Raw genomic sequence first — 15,862 nt, 5'->3', positions numbered from 1 at the left:
GGCTTCTAACAGCGTAGATGACAGCCCTTTTTGTTTTATGAGCTTTCAGGTGGAAGTATTCCGCAGCATCGTCACTGTATTGCACAACAGCAACTCGAACATTGTCCCCATCGATGTCAAGTTCATTGGCCATTCTTCGTATAAACTCTCTAATGGCAGGCAATCCATTTCTGGAGTCGTCTGAACCATCAAGGAGAAACACTATATCCCTTTTGATGCTCACTGTATCCACTAGGTGGTGAAGATAGATAAAAATGGGATACATTGACTAACAATTATATTATAGAAAAGGAATGTAAGATGTAAAAAACAAGCAAACATTGTTAAGAATGTTTGAAGCTGAATACGTACACAAGACAGTGGAAAAATATCACTAACAGAATAAATTAATCCAAGATTATGGTTGTGGTTTGTTGTCTGTATTAATACATATTTGCATGCATATCTGCAAGGGTGAATGGGAAGCTGGAACACTGTAGGCAGGTTTTGGCAGTACCGTTCTGAGAAAGTATCATCACAAGCAGAACAACCATTTTTTCAACAAAAATATGTGAAGTTTGGCATAGTTTATCCATACATGGTTGAGGTAAGAGAGGAAGAGAGTGAATAGAGTGAAATAGGGGGAAATTATTTTGGTTTAAGAGAATAAAAAGCCAATAAATGCTCTGAATCAAAGATTTTCTCAACCATGCAACTAAATACCAGAACGTTTCTACCAAAATTCACAATGTATCGACATTGTAGGAAATACTCTACTGAGACTATGTTTACCAAAGTCTTAGGCATCCATGTATTTATTATGCTTCAATTTCAGCATTGTTCCAGAGATAAAGAATATGGTATGTTTCTTGTATTTAGCATACTCATATCCAAGCTGAAGTTCTTACCTACTAAATCAGGAATTCCATGAGTCACAGCAGCCACAGCTTCTTCTGTGTCTTTTGACAGTCTTTTAAGCGTAGCAACAAGCTGTGGATGGATTGAGGGCAACTCAGAGAACTCAGCGACCTGGAATGTGAAACCAGGTTGGAAGGAAATCATTTCCAACTCACGGAAATTGGCGTCCCCAACTCCGACCCCTATTGACACAATTTCCAGATCTTTAAGAGCTACAGCAGGGCCCTTAACATCATCTCTGGATTTCTTGCTAGTCAAAAGGATCAGGACCTGGGGCACACCTTCCAGTCGTCTACTGCCAGAGGAGGCAGTAAAGATGTAGTGTCTCACAAACTGGAGAGCTGCCCCAGTGTTTAGGCTCCTTCCACCCTTGTGCCTCATATTACTTATGGCGTGAATAACGGCATCCTTTGTTTTGTGCGAGTTCAGATAGAAATGGGCCTCTGGTTTGTCAGAGTACTGAACCAGAGAAACTCTTTCTCTGTTTTCCTCCACAGAGAGTTTATCCACTACACTTTGAACAAAGTCTCGCAATGCTGGGAATCCACTCCTTGTGCCATCAGAACCATCCAGCAGGAATACAATATCTCTTTTCACAGCATCAGCATGAACCGAGGCTGAGACACAACAATAAGGCACATTTACAAGAAGCAATCAGCACATCACAAAGAGCATCATCAAGAGCAAAGACAATGACAGGCGTGTCACACAACATAGAACATGAGAAAAGCTTTTGCTTACCTTCCTCCAGGACAGCCTTCAGCTTTTCCTTGGGAAGGCTCACATAGCTATTGAGCGTTTGTTGGACCGTATTGAGCTGGCTGAATTCCTTCACGTTGAAAGCAAAGGATGGGTTGTGAGAAATAGCCTCGATTTGCTTAGGGTCTGCATCCTTGACACCAACGCCAAACGGTACCACTCCATCGGTCTTTAAAGCACCAGCAGACTCCTTCACGCTATCCTTAGACTTGCCTCCGGTCAAAACAATCAAAAACTGGGGTACATTTTGAGCCGCACGGCTACCATGAACTGGGGACAGGATGGTGTCCTTCATGAATTTCAAAGCCATTCCGGTGTTCAGACTCCGTCCACCAGACAGTCTTAGATCATTAACGGCCCTTAAAACTTCAGCCTTATCCTTATATGTATTCAGGTAGAAATTGGGAGCTGGCCTCTCACTATGCTGGACAACTGAAATCCGGACTCTATCTTGTCCAATATCAAGAGGCTCAATGACTTTGATGATAAAGTCCCGGATGTAGGGGAAATCTGCTCGGACATTATCAGAGCCGTCAATCAGGAACGCAACATCCCTCTCGCCTCCAACGACTGCTGCAAGAAAAGAGGAAAGGGAACACCACCTTCAGTTTTCTCAGTCAATAGCATTATTATGCAGTTTGTTTTAATATTTCATATCCACTGTTTAACCCAACATGTAGCAATAAAGCTAAAATACAACATAAAGCTCACCAGGTTCCTCGGTTATTTCTGTTTCTGTGATGTCTGTATCTCCGACCACAGTAGTCAAAGGAGTCATGATCTGTTCAACAACACTTGGCAGGTCAGCAAATCTGCTTTCATGGTAAGCCAAGTTTGGTACAAAAGCGACCGTCTTCAAGTAGGCCTCATCTGCCTGGCCAGCACTGACTGTGAAGGTCAGTACACCCGCCACGGCCACTTTGTCTGCTATCCTTTTAACCTCATCCTGGGATGGGCCTCCAGTGATCAGGAGAAGCACCTGTTGGACACCTTGCCTCTTACGTGACCCAGTCGAGTCCCGGAACATGTTGGTAAGTGCATAATCCATTGCCGCTCCCGTGTTCAAAGCAGACCCTCCCATTAGCCTGAGCTGACCCAGGCTGGCCAGCACATCTTGCTTTGTGTTGTGCGTGTTCAGATAGAATTCAATCTTTGGGTTCTCTGCGAATTGCATGAGAGCGATGCGCACCCTGTCGGGCCGCACGTCCAGCTGGTTTACCACACCGGCAATGAAATCCCGCACGTACGGAAGGTTGGCACCCCCAATGTAGCTAGAGCCATCCACCATAAAGACGATGTCTCTGACTACTCGCTGGGTCTGCACTGTTGTAATTTCAACCACTGAGGAAAACAGGGGAGAGAAAAAATATCATTACATCTATTCTAATGTTCAAGTCGTAAAATATTAGATGTCAATGATTTTTAAATGCCTTATGGAGTCTTGGGATAAGAAAATGTCACCTTACATGTTAGGGGTAAATTACATTTAAGTAGCTAGTATCAGTCATAGTAACGATAGGATAGGAGCATTACCTGGCTCTGTGGGTCCCTCAGTCACCACAATCCCAGATAGAGTGGAAAGGGGAGAGACAATCACCCTGGGGTTGCGGATCAATGCGCGGAAGTCCTTCAGCATGAACACCAAGCTCTCATCAAAGGCAATCTGCTTCAGCTCCTGCTCATCGGCAGTCTTAGTGCCGGCAGCCAGGGTCAGAACCCCCATGCGCTGCAGTGCCTCAGCAGCCTGCTCCACACTGTCGCTGGACTTCTTACTGGTCAACAACAGAACCAGCTGGGGCACGCCCTGCTGAATACGACTCCCCTTGTCAGGCCTCAGCATGTTGCTCCTCACAAAGTCCAGGGCCGCCCCGATGTTCACCACTTGTCCTGGTCTTGGCTTGAGTCTGCCTAGGGCTGCACTCAAGTCTTCCTTGGATCCATATGCATTCAGCTCAATCTCAAGCCTGGCAGTATTGCTGAACTGGGCCACACCCACTTGCACTTGATCCGGTCCGATCGGCATGCTGTCAACAAACCTTTTGATAAACTCACGAAGAGAGTTGATCATTGTGGCACCCATAGTGCTGTCAATGAGAAAAATGATATCCCTTTTTCCCACTTCCAAGGCTGAAAGAGAAAATACAGTATCGTGTTAGAATAATCTATGTAAAAACTAGCTATTATTAGCTAAATAAAGCTACTAAAGCTGTGATACTCTGTTGATGATCGGATTAATTGCATCTGTTCTTAGCCTCTTACAAATGTACTTCATTAATAATTAATGCCATATTTAACATGACTGAATGCATTCACAAAGCATTCCATGTTTAATAAAGGCACTAACAAATGGCTTATTATTAGGACAGTTATTCATATTTAAAGTTGTAACATCTAAAGAAGTATGAAATGGCATCTGAATTGCTGCAAATTATACAAATACAGCTGTGTGGCATTCTGGGAATTAGAGAATGGTGCCAATTTGGAGGTGTTGAAGATGAAATGCATTTTATGCTACTTGTTTAGGAGAAGGGGGTAACTGTAATTTACTTTAAAAAATGAAATGAAAACCTGATGCAATAAAATGACGTTCCTGCTTCACAGGAAAAGATTAATAGTAAATCTAGAAAACCGTATACACAGACATCTACATATAAGTAAGACAGCAAGAGAACAAAACTATACCAAACCTACTATATCATGTTGCTTTTTTGTATGTCAGCCTGTGTAATTACAGATGATCTACAAGTGTATATAGCAAATTGAATAAACTATTTTCACTATTCAGTTCGTTTTGTTCGTTTTGTAATGCTTGTGCACTTGTTAGGTCTGTTATTTATCGTCAACAAGCTGGTTAATGTTAGAAATCAGGTCAAGATGCTATCTTGTCTTTCTATTGTTATAACTGTCCTCACAATGCATTGTCCTCACAACATGTTTGTGCAATGTTATTCATTCAATATTAATATTATATTGAACTATTAGATTGACATCCAACACTCAACCCCCAAATTTCAAGCACGCGCTGTCTTACAATTAGATTAAGTGCAATGATTTATTAACGCCTTACTTGAAGAGGGTATACACCTTTATGAAACCAGTCATGATAACTTTTTTAGTGTTGCAGTATTCATAACAACCAAAACATTCATAACACATCTATGCAATATATGTTTTTAAAACAAAAGTCAATTTCCATTACAGTACAAAAATATTTTTCCATCAAAATAGATGAATCAATAATGAGAACCAAGGTGTGTCAGGTAGCCTCAAACCAGTAAGTAGAATGTTGATGGTTCAAATACAATGGCTAATAGGATATCTTGTGGAAGTGTGCCAGATGTTTGTAGATTTATGTGTGCCACATTTGGGACTATTCTCTTGGTTCCATTCTGCCAGGATAGCTCAATCAAGCACAACAAAAATATTTGATATATTTAAAGATCCATTATTCAGCTTTATATAGGACCTGACAGATTTCAGATAGAAATGTGATTTAATCTGTCATTCTCATTGAAAGCAAGTCTGATAAGCAATAGATCCGTTCCATGTGCAATATTTTTTACTTTTTTTGTCTTTTTACTGTCGGTTTTATACACCAGCTTCAAAGAGCTGAAAATATATTTCACAGCGGTTAAGATATGACAATGATTCCCTACACTTTATACACTATACTATATTGCTTGTTATGGCACAAACTGAAATCATGCGAAATTTAGCAACGAGGAAATGGCAGAGCTATGTCTACATATTACACCTTTAAATTACTATTTGTTGTGTTGCCATTTGTGGCCTTGAGCAAAGCAATATCAACGGGCAGCCTAATGCTCTGAGGCTGACCCTGTGCTGCTCTCAGTCTGTTGTGTGTGTGTGGTGCCAGGGGGTTGGGCACTGCGTCGGTAAGTTGAACAAACTAAAGAGCTTTTGAAAATGTCTCTTGAACAATGACGAATGTGTAATTAAGGTGTTATAAAAGTATCACATATACCCCCTTCAAATTAGGTGTCAGCGATTTATTATTCTTACCTCAAGTATGGAATCAGCTAGAAGACACACTTAATAATTTTTTTCATGATCCCCCCCACCCAATCCTACCTTGCATTGAGGTTACCTACCTTCTGTAAATTCATTCTGAATGACAATGGTGCGCTGGGCCACCGCGTTAACATATGGTAGCAACTGGTCACCCATGCTTGCCACTGCCCTGAAATCGGGGGCCGACAGAACAAAGCTCTTGTCTGTGGCGATAGTCTCCAGCTCGGCGGTGGCCACGCTGCCGACCACCACGCCAAACGTGATAATGCTCGCTGCCTTAAGAGCCCTGTCACCCGCACTGAAATCGTCATTGGACGGCCCGGCACTGATCACCACCAGAGCTTGGGGCACCCCCTCCTCTGCCCTGCCCCCTGATGCCGGATTCAACAGGCTCCCAGGGACTGTCTCCAAGGCGGCTCCAAGGTTAGCCTCATCGCCGCCTGTGAACTGAAGGGCCTTCACAGCGTCCAGGACAGCGGCTTTGGTGTCATAGCTATTTAGAAAGAACTGAATCTCTAGGTCCGCGCTGTACAGAGCCACAGCCACCCGAATTGTGTCCCTGCCCACATCGAGGCCCTCAATGACTTTCATAGCCAAATCGCGCACGCGGGGGAAGTTGGCCGCTCCAACGTTCTCAGATCCGTCAATTAAGAGTACAAGGTCAGCTGACTCTTGTGCTTAAAAGGGAGAGAGAGAGAGAGAGAGAGACAAAACAGAAACAAAATGCAACGTGAAAGCGTTAAAACAGAGAAAGGGGGAGAAAGAGAACGTGCTGGCACATCATTGCATGTGACATTCATGATGAACACAATCAATCATTAAAAAAACATCACAAAAGCACATTATACTGCATGTAGGCTGAACCAAGGAGTGATTAGATCTGGAGCTAAAAGGATGATGGATGCAACTTATTCTGAGCATGACCCTGTAGCTTGCTAAAATACCCCACAAATGTATTTTTCTGCTAAATGTGTTATTTACGATTATAAAAAAATTGAAGAGCAGTGTGAAAATTAACTACCCCAACAGAACATTACCAATTTAGCACTGTACTCATAATATACTCATAGTGTTTTTTTTTTTACATATGTATAACACAATGTATAATATGTATTGTAAAATGTCAATTTCTCCTTTTATCTGTCTTATATCAGTTTGGGTTCTATGATAATGCACTTAAACATAACCTCCTGCCAACTCCATTGAGTTCAGCCACCCCATGCAGACTCATGTTACAGACCTCAGAGATAATGAGTACCAGTCATGACCCTGTGGCCCATCCTTGATGCTTAAGAGCCCTTACCGTTAATCAAGAGAATAAATAACTATTCTATAACATTTGTTTCATACATTGTGCTAAGCTGTTATCTTTGAAATCTCTCGATCTAGGCTCTGCTGCAAGTCAAGGATGAGTCCAGGGCAGGTTCATCACTGTTTCAGTTGTAGAATAGTAAGCACATATTTGACAGTTACTTATAAAACATAGCCTAAACACAAACAAACATAAACAAGACAGACAAGCAGTGGGTGGGTGGTTAGCCATTGTTAAAAGCTGCGCCGTGTTTCGGGAGGCCGTATTGGAACAGCTTGTCACCGCTATTCATTCGCTTTTTCAAAGATCTAAGCTATAAGGCGCTGATACATGGAGATTTGTTTAAAATCAGACAAAAGCATTTGTGATTTTTGTAGGGCAAATGTAATGGACTGAAGGTGTTTTGTATATCTGTCTTCATTTGATTATAGAGAAAAAAGAGATTATATAATTTAATATCCTGTTACTGTGTCATGTAAATAGATGATAATCCTCCTGTAGCAGTCTGTCATGAACGTTGACTTGTTTGAATATCCTGCTTGTAACTGTTACATAGTCAATGTTGTTGTAGCAAACTAAACTGGCAAACGAAGAGCGATATGTCTTTACCATATCAAAAAAGCAATGGATATTCCCATTGACTGAGATGGCATGTTCTCAGTTCATGCGCAAGCTTCATAAATTTGGTCAATCTGGCTTGGAAGAGGCATAGCAGCCATCAGAAGCCCTCTTCTGAGAAGCATTCAGTGTCAATCACATGCAAACCTGGGTGGTGATCTTAAAGTGTTATGGGCAAATAAAATATGATGAGAAACAGTGATGTTAATGGGTGCCGGACAGTGGATGATAAATGAGGGTTATCGTGTTAAATACCCCTTAATTGTGTTAATACAGGACTCGATCCAGACATGGCCACACATTTGTAGTTACATTCTTCTCTTATGATAATGTGGGCATTAGTATGGTAGTGACACAGGCCCCCTGTTATTACCTGTCACATCTCGAGGCACTTCTTTGGCTTCGACAGCCATCGGGGCGCCACCGGCCTGAGTGACTGCGCCGCACAAGCCCACCACTAAGTCCTGGATAATACCCCTCAAGGCCTGGAAAGACTCTACGCTGAATATGTGTACATCCTGTGGCACACTAGCCATCTCCCTGAGCTCCCAGTCCACGGCGTCCTGCACCCCCACCGCAAACATGCTCACCCCTGCTAGCTGCAGCACCTGCGCCGGCTCAGCCACGTCATCCTGGGAGCGCCCGTCTGTCAGGATCACCACTGCCTGGGCCACACCCATGCCAGCGCGGCTGCCAGCCGCTGCGTTCAGGTGGGCCCGGATGAGAAAGTCCAGGCCCAGGCCCGTCCGGGTGCCACCCCCCCGGTAGGCCATGGCTCGAATATGGGCCAGGGCCCCCAGCGGAGATGGGTATGTGTTCAATTGGAACTCAGTTTTGGGCGAGCCGCTGTACTGGATGAGGGCGAACTGAAATCTGCCACCGCCACCCTCGTGCAGTGCTTTAACCACGCTGTACAGAAACTGTCGGACGTGCTCAAAGTTCTCTTGTCCCATACTCCAGGATGAATCCACAAGAAAGTATATATCGGCAGCCAGGCCTTGTGCGCAATCTTCAAAAGAAGAAACCTGGTTTTGAGGACTCTCACCGTGCCGAGACAGAGGCAAGTCCAGTGGTATGGCTGTAACCACGACCCTGTTAATGTACCGAACAACATTACCGCTGGAAACTAGGCCTATTAACTTGTGCTAAAATATTAAGGAAGTACACCTTAGTTCAGCTCACCTGCCAACATGCTACCTTAAACTAGGCGGAACTGTGAGGCCAGGGCTCCAACATGACACTGGACTTGCGCTCTAAGGCAACAGTGATTCCTGAGTAGACCCCTTTTCTCATTCATACCATGAAAATACCTTTGAGTTCCTGCAGGGAACTAGACACTTTTGACTTGTTCCCAAACGTTTATTGTTTCAAGGAAGGCGGAAACTCAACCCATAAATATCAATACAACTCAAGCTTAACAGCAATATTAGCATTGTCATTCCTACTTTTCGTTAAATGTCTTGAAATGTTTTGATAATTTAATTATTTGTGCTGAAACCAACAAGGATGATCCGGTAAAAAGTACCCCCCCCCCCAAAAATACAAAAATAAGTAGGCCTTCCAGGTGCTACTAAGATTAATGGATATTTGAAGTGTGAAATAAAAAACGATACTGAGCATGGCTAACAAAACATAATTTTTGAAAAGGGCTTAAGAGAGGGTTCCCACAAGGGCCTGCAAGTTGAATTGAAGACAAAAACAGTGAGTTAAGCTTACCTTCCTGACCCTGGGCATCAAGTTTGGGCAGAAGTCCTGCGAACAGGACACCCAGAAGAGCGCACAGCGGTAACAGCCGGTGTTTCCTCATCTTCTACCTAGCACCAAAAAGAACACCTGCAAATGAAATAGAACAGAAAGTGTTTATGCTCTTTTCAGCATCACAACAGGTACCAGTATCTATGGCAGGTATAATTCAGAAAATAATTTCTATGACATCACAGTAGGGAAAGCAATGAAAGACTTGAATGTTGCAATTTTGTGAAGTAGTCCTAAATGTGTCAGTTTCCCTTTAACATTTCCATCATCAAAGCTTTATAACATCAGTATTGATTCATGAAATACAATGCAACATAATTATCCATCATCATTGTGAAATGGGCATATATTTCAAAATGAAAGGACTTATGAAGGCAAATGACTGAGTTATTTTAATTCTGACATGGACATTATAAAGCTCCTTGAATACTCTAAATTAAGTTGTGACCTTAAGGTCTGGCATAGACCACTAACTCACACACAAACTCTGACACGCACATACCATCCCAAATCAGTTTGACCAAAGAATTAAGGCTTGTCTGCACTGTCCTTGCCATATTAACTTTTGGAAGAAGAACTCAGGGCAATTGAAGCAAACTAAGTGTAAAGTAGTATTTCAGATGAAATCCATTTCACCAGCAAATCCAATCTTCCAGAATTCTGGAGTTGCTCCAAATATCTGTTTTCCTCCTTGTTTTCGTTCTCCACCCTTTCCCACTGTCATCACATGGTTTGAAGTTAAATTCCTAATGTCAACAGCATGTTTAGAGTTATTTTTACTCTTTAACACACCATCGGAGAAAAAAAATTGCTCATACCACCATCACATGGAGCTATGTGCAGAAATATGTGTTCCACTGCTACCACAATGTCAGTTAGGGCTTGCCAAGACTCTAACATTGGAGTTTTCAATGGCTTTCTCCCTTAACCACATCAACAACAGGCACTTGCCAGCAAATACCTCCATTTCAGGATTCAAATCAACAGCCACTCTTCAACTAGCTTATGTCTCTCTCGGAGTGCTGTCATTGGCGTCTAATTTCTCTCTGTCCAAATAAGTAGCAGCATGGGCGATATTGAGCTCGAACTTTGACTTGCAGAGCCTAGAATGGCATGATTGAAACCACCTGTTCAAAAAGCCAGTCCACATTAGTAATGATCTACTGTTGTGTTCATAGGAGAGTTGTTGGACTGGAAAGTCCAGTTTCACTTAGGGGTTTGTGTTTTATATTTAGTCAGCTTTCCCCCTTATTGTGATGTTAACGGGATTGGTGTCCCTAAACTGGGATGGTTGTTGCTAAAGTGACTAGAATGACGTTGTAAACAACAAACAACTTTGTTTGATAAAATCCATTTTATATTCAACTGTAGGAACTGGGTTCTACAGTTTGAACCCCTGCTGTCTCTGGCCACACACCCACCCCGCCCAGCCATCTAGACATGTGAAGGTCAGTGTCTTTTCTGTAGGGAAGCTAATTATCCATTATGTATGACATTCCTGGGAGTGTGTAAACTTACATTTTTTATTACCATAGCATTTTTGTATGTTCTCTATAGTTATGTACTTGAAAATGTATCAATTGACCAATTCGGCACATTTGGTCGTGAGTAGATACACTTATTTTGAGATCAAAGTGAGAGCTACATGTAGCGACGTGTGCACATTTGTTCATTTGTTCATATCCTTTGCTACAGTGCCTTGCAAAATTATTCATCCCCTTGGCGTTCCTATTTTGTTGCATTACAACCTGTAATTTAAATAGAATTTTATTTGGATTTCATGTAATGGACATACACAAAATAGTCCAAATTGGTGAAGTGAAATTAAAAAAATGTATTGTTTCAAGAAATTCGACAAAACGGAAAACGGAAAAGTGGTGCGTGCATATGTATTCACCCCCTTTGCTATGAAGCCCCTAAATAAGATCTGGTGCAACCAATTACCTTCAGAAGTCACATAATTAGTTAAAGTCCACCTGTGTGCAATCTAAGTGTCACATTTAAACACCTGTTCTGAAAGGCCCCAGAGTCTGCAACAACCACTAAGCACGGAGCGCCACTAAGTAAGCCTCACCATGAAGACCAAGAAGCTCTCCAAACAGGTCAGGGACAAAGTTGTGGAGAGTAAAGATCAGAGTTGGGTTATAAAAAAGTATCCAAAACTTTGAACATGCCACGGAGCACCATTAAATCCGTTATTAAAAAATTTAAAGAATATGGCATCACAACAAACCTGCCAAGAGAGGGCCACCCATCAAAACTCATGGACCAGGCAAGGAGGGCATTAATTAGAGAGGCAACAAAGTGACCAAAGATGACCCTGAAGGAGCTGCAAAGCTCCACAGTGGAGATTGGAGTATCTGTCCATAGGACAACTTTAAGCCGTACACTCCACAGAGCTGGGCTTTATGGAAGAGTGGCCAGGAAAAAAGCCATTGCTTAAAGAAAAAAATAAGCAAACACATTTGGTGTTCGCCAAAAGGCATGTGGGAGACTCCCCAAACATATGGAAGAAGGTACTCCAGTCAGATGAGACTAAAATTGAGCGTTTTCAAGGAAAATGCTATGTCTGGTGCAAACCCAACACCTCCCATCACCCCGAGAACACCATCCCCACAGTGAAGCATGGTGGCGGCAGCATCATGCTGTGGGGATGTTTTTCATCGGCAGGGACTGGGAAACTGGTCAGAATTGAAGAAATGGTGGATGGCGCAAAATACAGGGAAATTCTTGAGGGAAACCTGTTTCAGTCTTCGAGAGATTTGAGACTGGGACAGAGGTTCACCTTCCAGCAGGACAATGACCCTAAGCATACTGCTAAAGCAACACTTGAGTGGTTTAAGGGGTCAAAGCCCAGACCTCAATCCAATTGAGAATATGTGGTATGACTTAAATATTGCTGTACACTAGAGGAACCCATCCAACTTGAAGGAGCTGAAGCAGATTTGCCTTGAAGATTGGGCAAAAATCCCAGTGGCTAGATGTGCCAAGCTTATAGAGACATAGCCCAAGATACTTGCAGCTGTAATTGCTGCAAAAGGTGGCTCTACAACGCATTGACTTTGGGGGACTTTTGGGTTCCATGTCGAACCCTCTGAGAAAAGGGTTCTACATGGAACTCAACAGGGTTCTACCTGGAACCAAAACGGGTATTCAAAGGGTTCTCCTATGGGGATAGCAGAAGAGCCCTTTAAGGTTCTAGATAACACCTTTTTTTCTGAGTTTATGCGTCTCTAGGCTAGGTCATTATGAAGAGAAGGTGCGACTGCTAATGTCTCTGTATCGCAGGGCTTAGAAGATTCATGCACACTTGGCTTCTCCTTGTGTTTGCCAGTGATAAGTCATCCAGCCACCATTCTGGCAGACCTGGGTTTAAATACTATTTGCCATATTTCAAATACTTTGAGCATTTGCTCTAGCCTACCTGCAGTGCCAGATGGGCAGTGTTTACCATTTTGAAACTATTATATTGGTCCCTTAAGCCAAACAAGTTCAATCAAGCACAGACAGAGTATCTGAAATGATTTCAAATAGTATTTGAACTCAGGTCTGCATTCTGGTAGCCCATCATGGAAATGCCATGGCTGAAGGACATATGCCAAATTGGCTGAGCTCAGGAATTTATTGGATCTCTGAGAATGTGTTTACAAACACAGTAATCATATGCCTTGTAGGCTGCTGACCAACCTGAGATTCACACACACGCACACATCCCCCAAGCAGTGGATAACTTGTCAGAGCACTTCCATTCACACCAAGGGTCTCATTTTAGCACCATTCACACAGAGCTGGTGTTGTCGACCCATTACTGTCCACAGAGTTCCTTTTTAATAGAAGGCCTGCATAGATACTGTATGGCGGGGAACCTTAGCAAACTCAAGAGGTATTCTAAACTCTGGAATTTCTATCGATAATGTCACGTTCATGCTGCAGACATTTACATACAGAAAGAGCTATATGCAGCACCATGCTGACTTTGCTGTTTTCTGCATGACACCCAACCTCAGCCCCTTTCATTGTAAAATCCAACCATAAACCCATATTTACAATCTCAACTGGCAACTGAGCTGTTTTGTAATTAGGAAATTCTCGACTAGACAAATAAATGTTGTCACCAAACAGAAGGGCCCCAAAAATGCTATCGCTTCGGGCTGGCATAGATGGCCCATGACTGGAAAGGTATCCAACGTTAACATAATGATGAAGGTGAACGCAGTCATGCCCTTAGTTGAGTTCTTTTTACAGTCCTAAGTGCCCTCAGACAGTGCTCTGGCAGCAACTGCAGCCAACTCACAGCGGACGGCAGCTGAATGATCCACAGATTACGGTGAGAAAAGTGTGTGTGAGGATATTAAGAACAATTGAAATGTATTGGTATATAGGGCAGTTATGCAATAATGGGGCAAAATTCAGGAGTTGGGGAATTCACACCTTTCTTTAAGGAAATAATCGGATCTTTTAGAAGGTAAAACACTCTCGCCCCAATCAGATGTGATTTCTGGCTAAGTCTGAGCAAGTCATTACTGATCCCACTAAGCATGGACCGACGCCGTCCTGACCAGCCGTCATTTTTTCCCCCTTTTCTTTTTTTGTGCGGTCAGAAACAGCTTGATTTCAATGTCCACGGACGTTGATATTTGGTCCTGACCTAATCAAATCTGAACCAATCATAGATTAGATTTTACGTATTATGGATGGTCTATTTTTGACGCCATTAATTCTGCATGGTTAGAGGGTTAAAAAAGAAACAACACAAAGGGTTACGCTTAGGTATTAATTCCAAGTGCTTAAGTCTGTGGTTTGGGGAAGGCTTAAAACCGAATTATTTAAAACCAAACTACCATCAGGTATCATCAGTATTGTCAATATTCTCGCAGGTTACTAGAGCATTGTGAACTACTGTAGCACAGTGGCCTAAGCAGCGCTCTATGGCTCTTAGCATCACAAGTTCACACCCAGTGCTGTGCAATTGCTTTTCCTTTTTGTGGTAAGCGCAGAGAAAGGCATATCACAGTTCTCGGGACCATAGAGTACATCACAGTACAGTACATTACAGTGAAGAAAAATGTATTGTAATACAATACAATAGAATATAGTACAGTATAATGAACTGTATTGAACCCTACTTTACTCTACTTCAGCCTTTCTCAAACTTTTTTTTGCCAGGGACCAGCAAGGCATGACCTTCATCCTCTGGGGACCGCTTTGGTAAAAAATAACTGACAATCACGTTTTCTTAAAAAAATACAAATTTACTCCTGCTTTCTACTTTATGTATTTAATTGTCTATCTGTTGTACTCATGGTCTGTCAGTTTAAAAAAAAAATATAACAACAACTGAATCTTTATGAACAAATAATCTTTCATTCTTTCAATATATATATTATTTCAAAAAATGGAATAGCACATGTTTGACTCACACAATCAATGAGATGGGTGTGCCTGTCTCTTGGACACCATCAGGTCAAACCTCGGACAGAAGGAGGAGAGGGACAGTCTCAAGGTGTTTTCAACAGCCAGTCTGCTGCAATATTTAGATTTTGTTGAAGCAAGAGAGGAGAAGCTGGTCTCACATAGAGTAAGTAGGTAGATTGAAAGGGTATTAACAACTTCATTGCCATCTCGCGGTGTTGCGGGTAATCTCCGATGCTGAACAGACAGAATGTGGAAAGCTTGTCTCATTAAAACATGGTCACAGACCATGGTCATAGTTAATCCTCAAGAACCAGCCTGGTCTCATAGATTAAACGTGACATAGTAAATATAAATCCGCATCACTCAAATTAGTATGATATAGTATGTTACATTTGGTATGGTTACATAAGACAGATGGTTACTTAAGGCAAAAATAAAAGTAGGGTGGTTGGTCAAGGTGCAGGGGTTGGATTATAACAAACGTCTAGCAACCAAAAGGTTGCGAATTTGAATCTCATCACGGACATCTTTAGTATATTAGTTCATTAGCAACCTTAACTACTTTTTAGCTATTTTGCAACAACTTAGAATGTTAGCTAACTCTCCCCATAACATAACCATTTCAGCTAACCTTTCCTCTAACCCTAACCCTTTTAGATAACCCTAATCTTAACCCTTTAACCTAACTCCTAAACTTAACCCTAACCCCTAGTCTATCTAACGTAAGCCAGCTAGCTGATGTTCTCTACCTAGCTAGAATTTGTAACATATCAAATATTTTGCAATTGTGTAATGTATTGTAAGTTTTGCAAATTTTTAACATATAATATGAATTGTAATTCGTAACAGATCATACGGAATGGGTGATGAACATCAACAAATTAATACATATCACATTAAACATAACATATCATACTAAATGGTTGTCTCAGATTAACATACAGAATAATTCAAACTGCTCTGAAACCAGGTTGCAAGAACAAGATTTACATACACTTAGGTTGGAGTCATTAAAACTCGTTTGTCAACCACTCTACAAATTTCTTGTCAACAAACTATAGTTTCGGCAAATCA

The 15,862-nt window shown here is 41.9% G+C and overlaps 1 protein-coding gene across 2 annotated transcripts in view; it reads right to left on the bottom strand.

The window, feature by feature from the left end:
* LOC106581666 (collagen alpha-3(VI) chain) overlaps positions 1-15,862 on the bottom strand; it is a 108,038-nt gene that overhangs the window by 75,055 nt on the left and 17,121 nt on the right. Inside the window, exons 2-6 of one of the 2 annotated variants that reach the window (XM_014163871.3) lie at positions 9,335-9,451; positions 5,769-6,365; positions 3,190-3,783; positions 2,368-2,997; positions 1,639-2,229 (exon numbers count right to left, since the gene is read on the bottom strand). In XM_014163871.3, coding sequence (XP_014019346.3) covers positions 1,639-2,229; positions 2,368-2,997; positions 3,190-3,783; positions 5,769-6,365; positions 9,335-9,425 — 2,503 coding nt within the window. In that variant the 5' untranslated portion in view covers positions 9,426-9,451. The remainder of the gene's footprint in view (positions 1-1,638; positions 2,230-2,367; positions 2,998-3,189; positions 3,784-5,768; positions 6,366-9,334; positions 9,452-15,862) is intronic. The other variant, XM_014163872.3, reaches the window with a different exon arrangement.

This window comes from Salmo salar, chromosome 21, assembly GCF_965601325.2.
Source record: "Salmo salar chromosome 21, fSalSal1, whole genome shotgun sequence".
NCBI lineage: Eukaryota > Metazoa > Chordata > Actinopteri > Salmoniformes > Salmonidae > Salmo > Salmo salar.
Note: the sequence above shows the minus strand (reverse complement) of the source record. Positions and strands in the feature narration are given on the sequence as shown.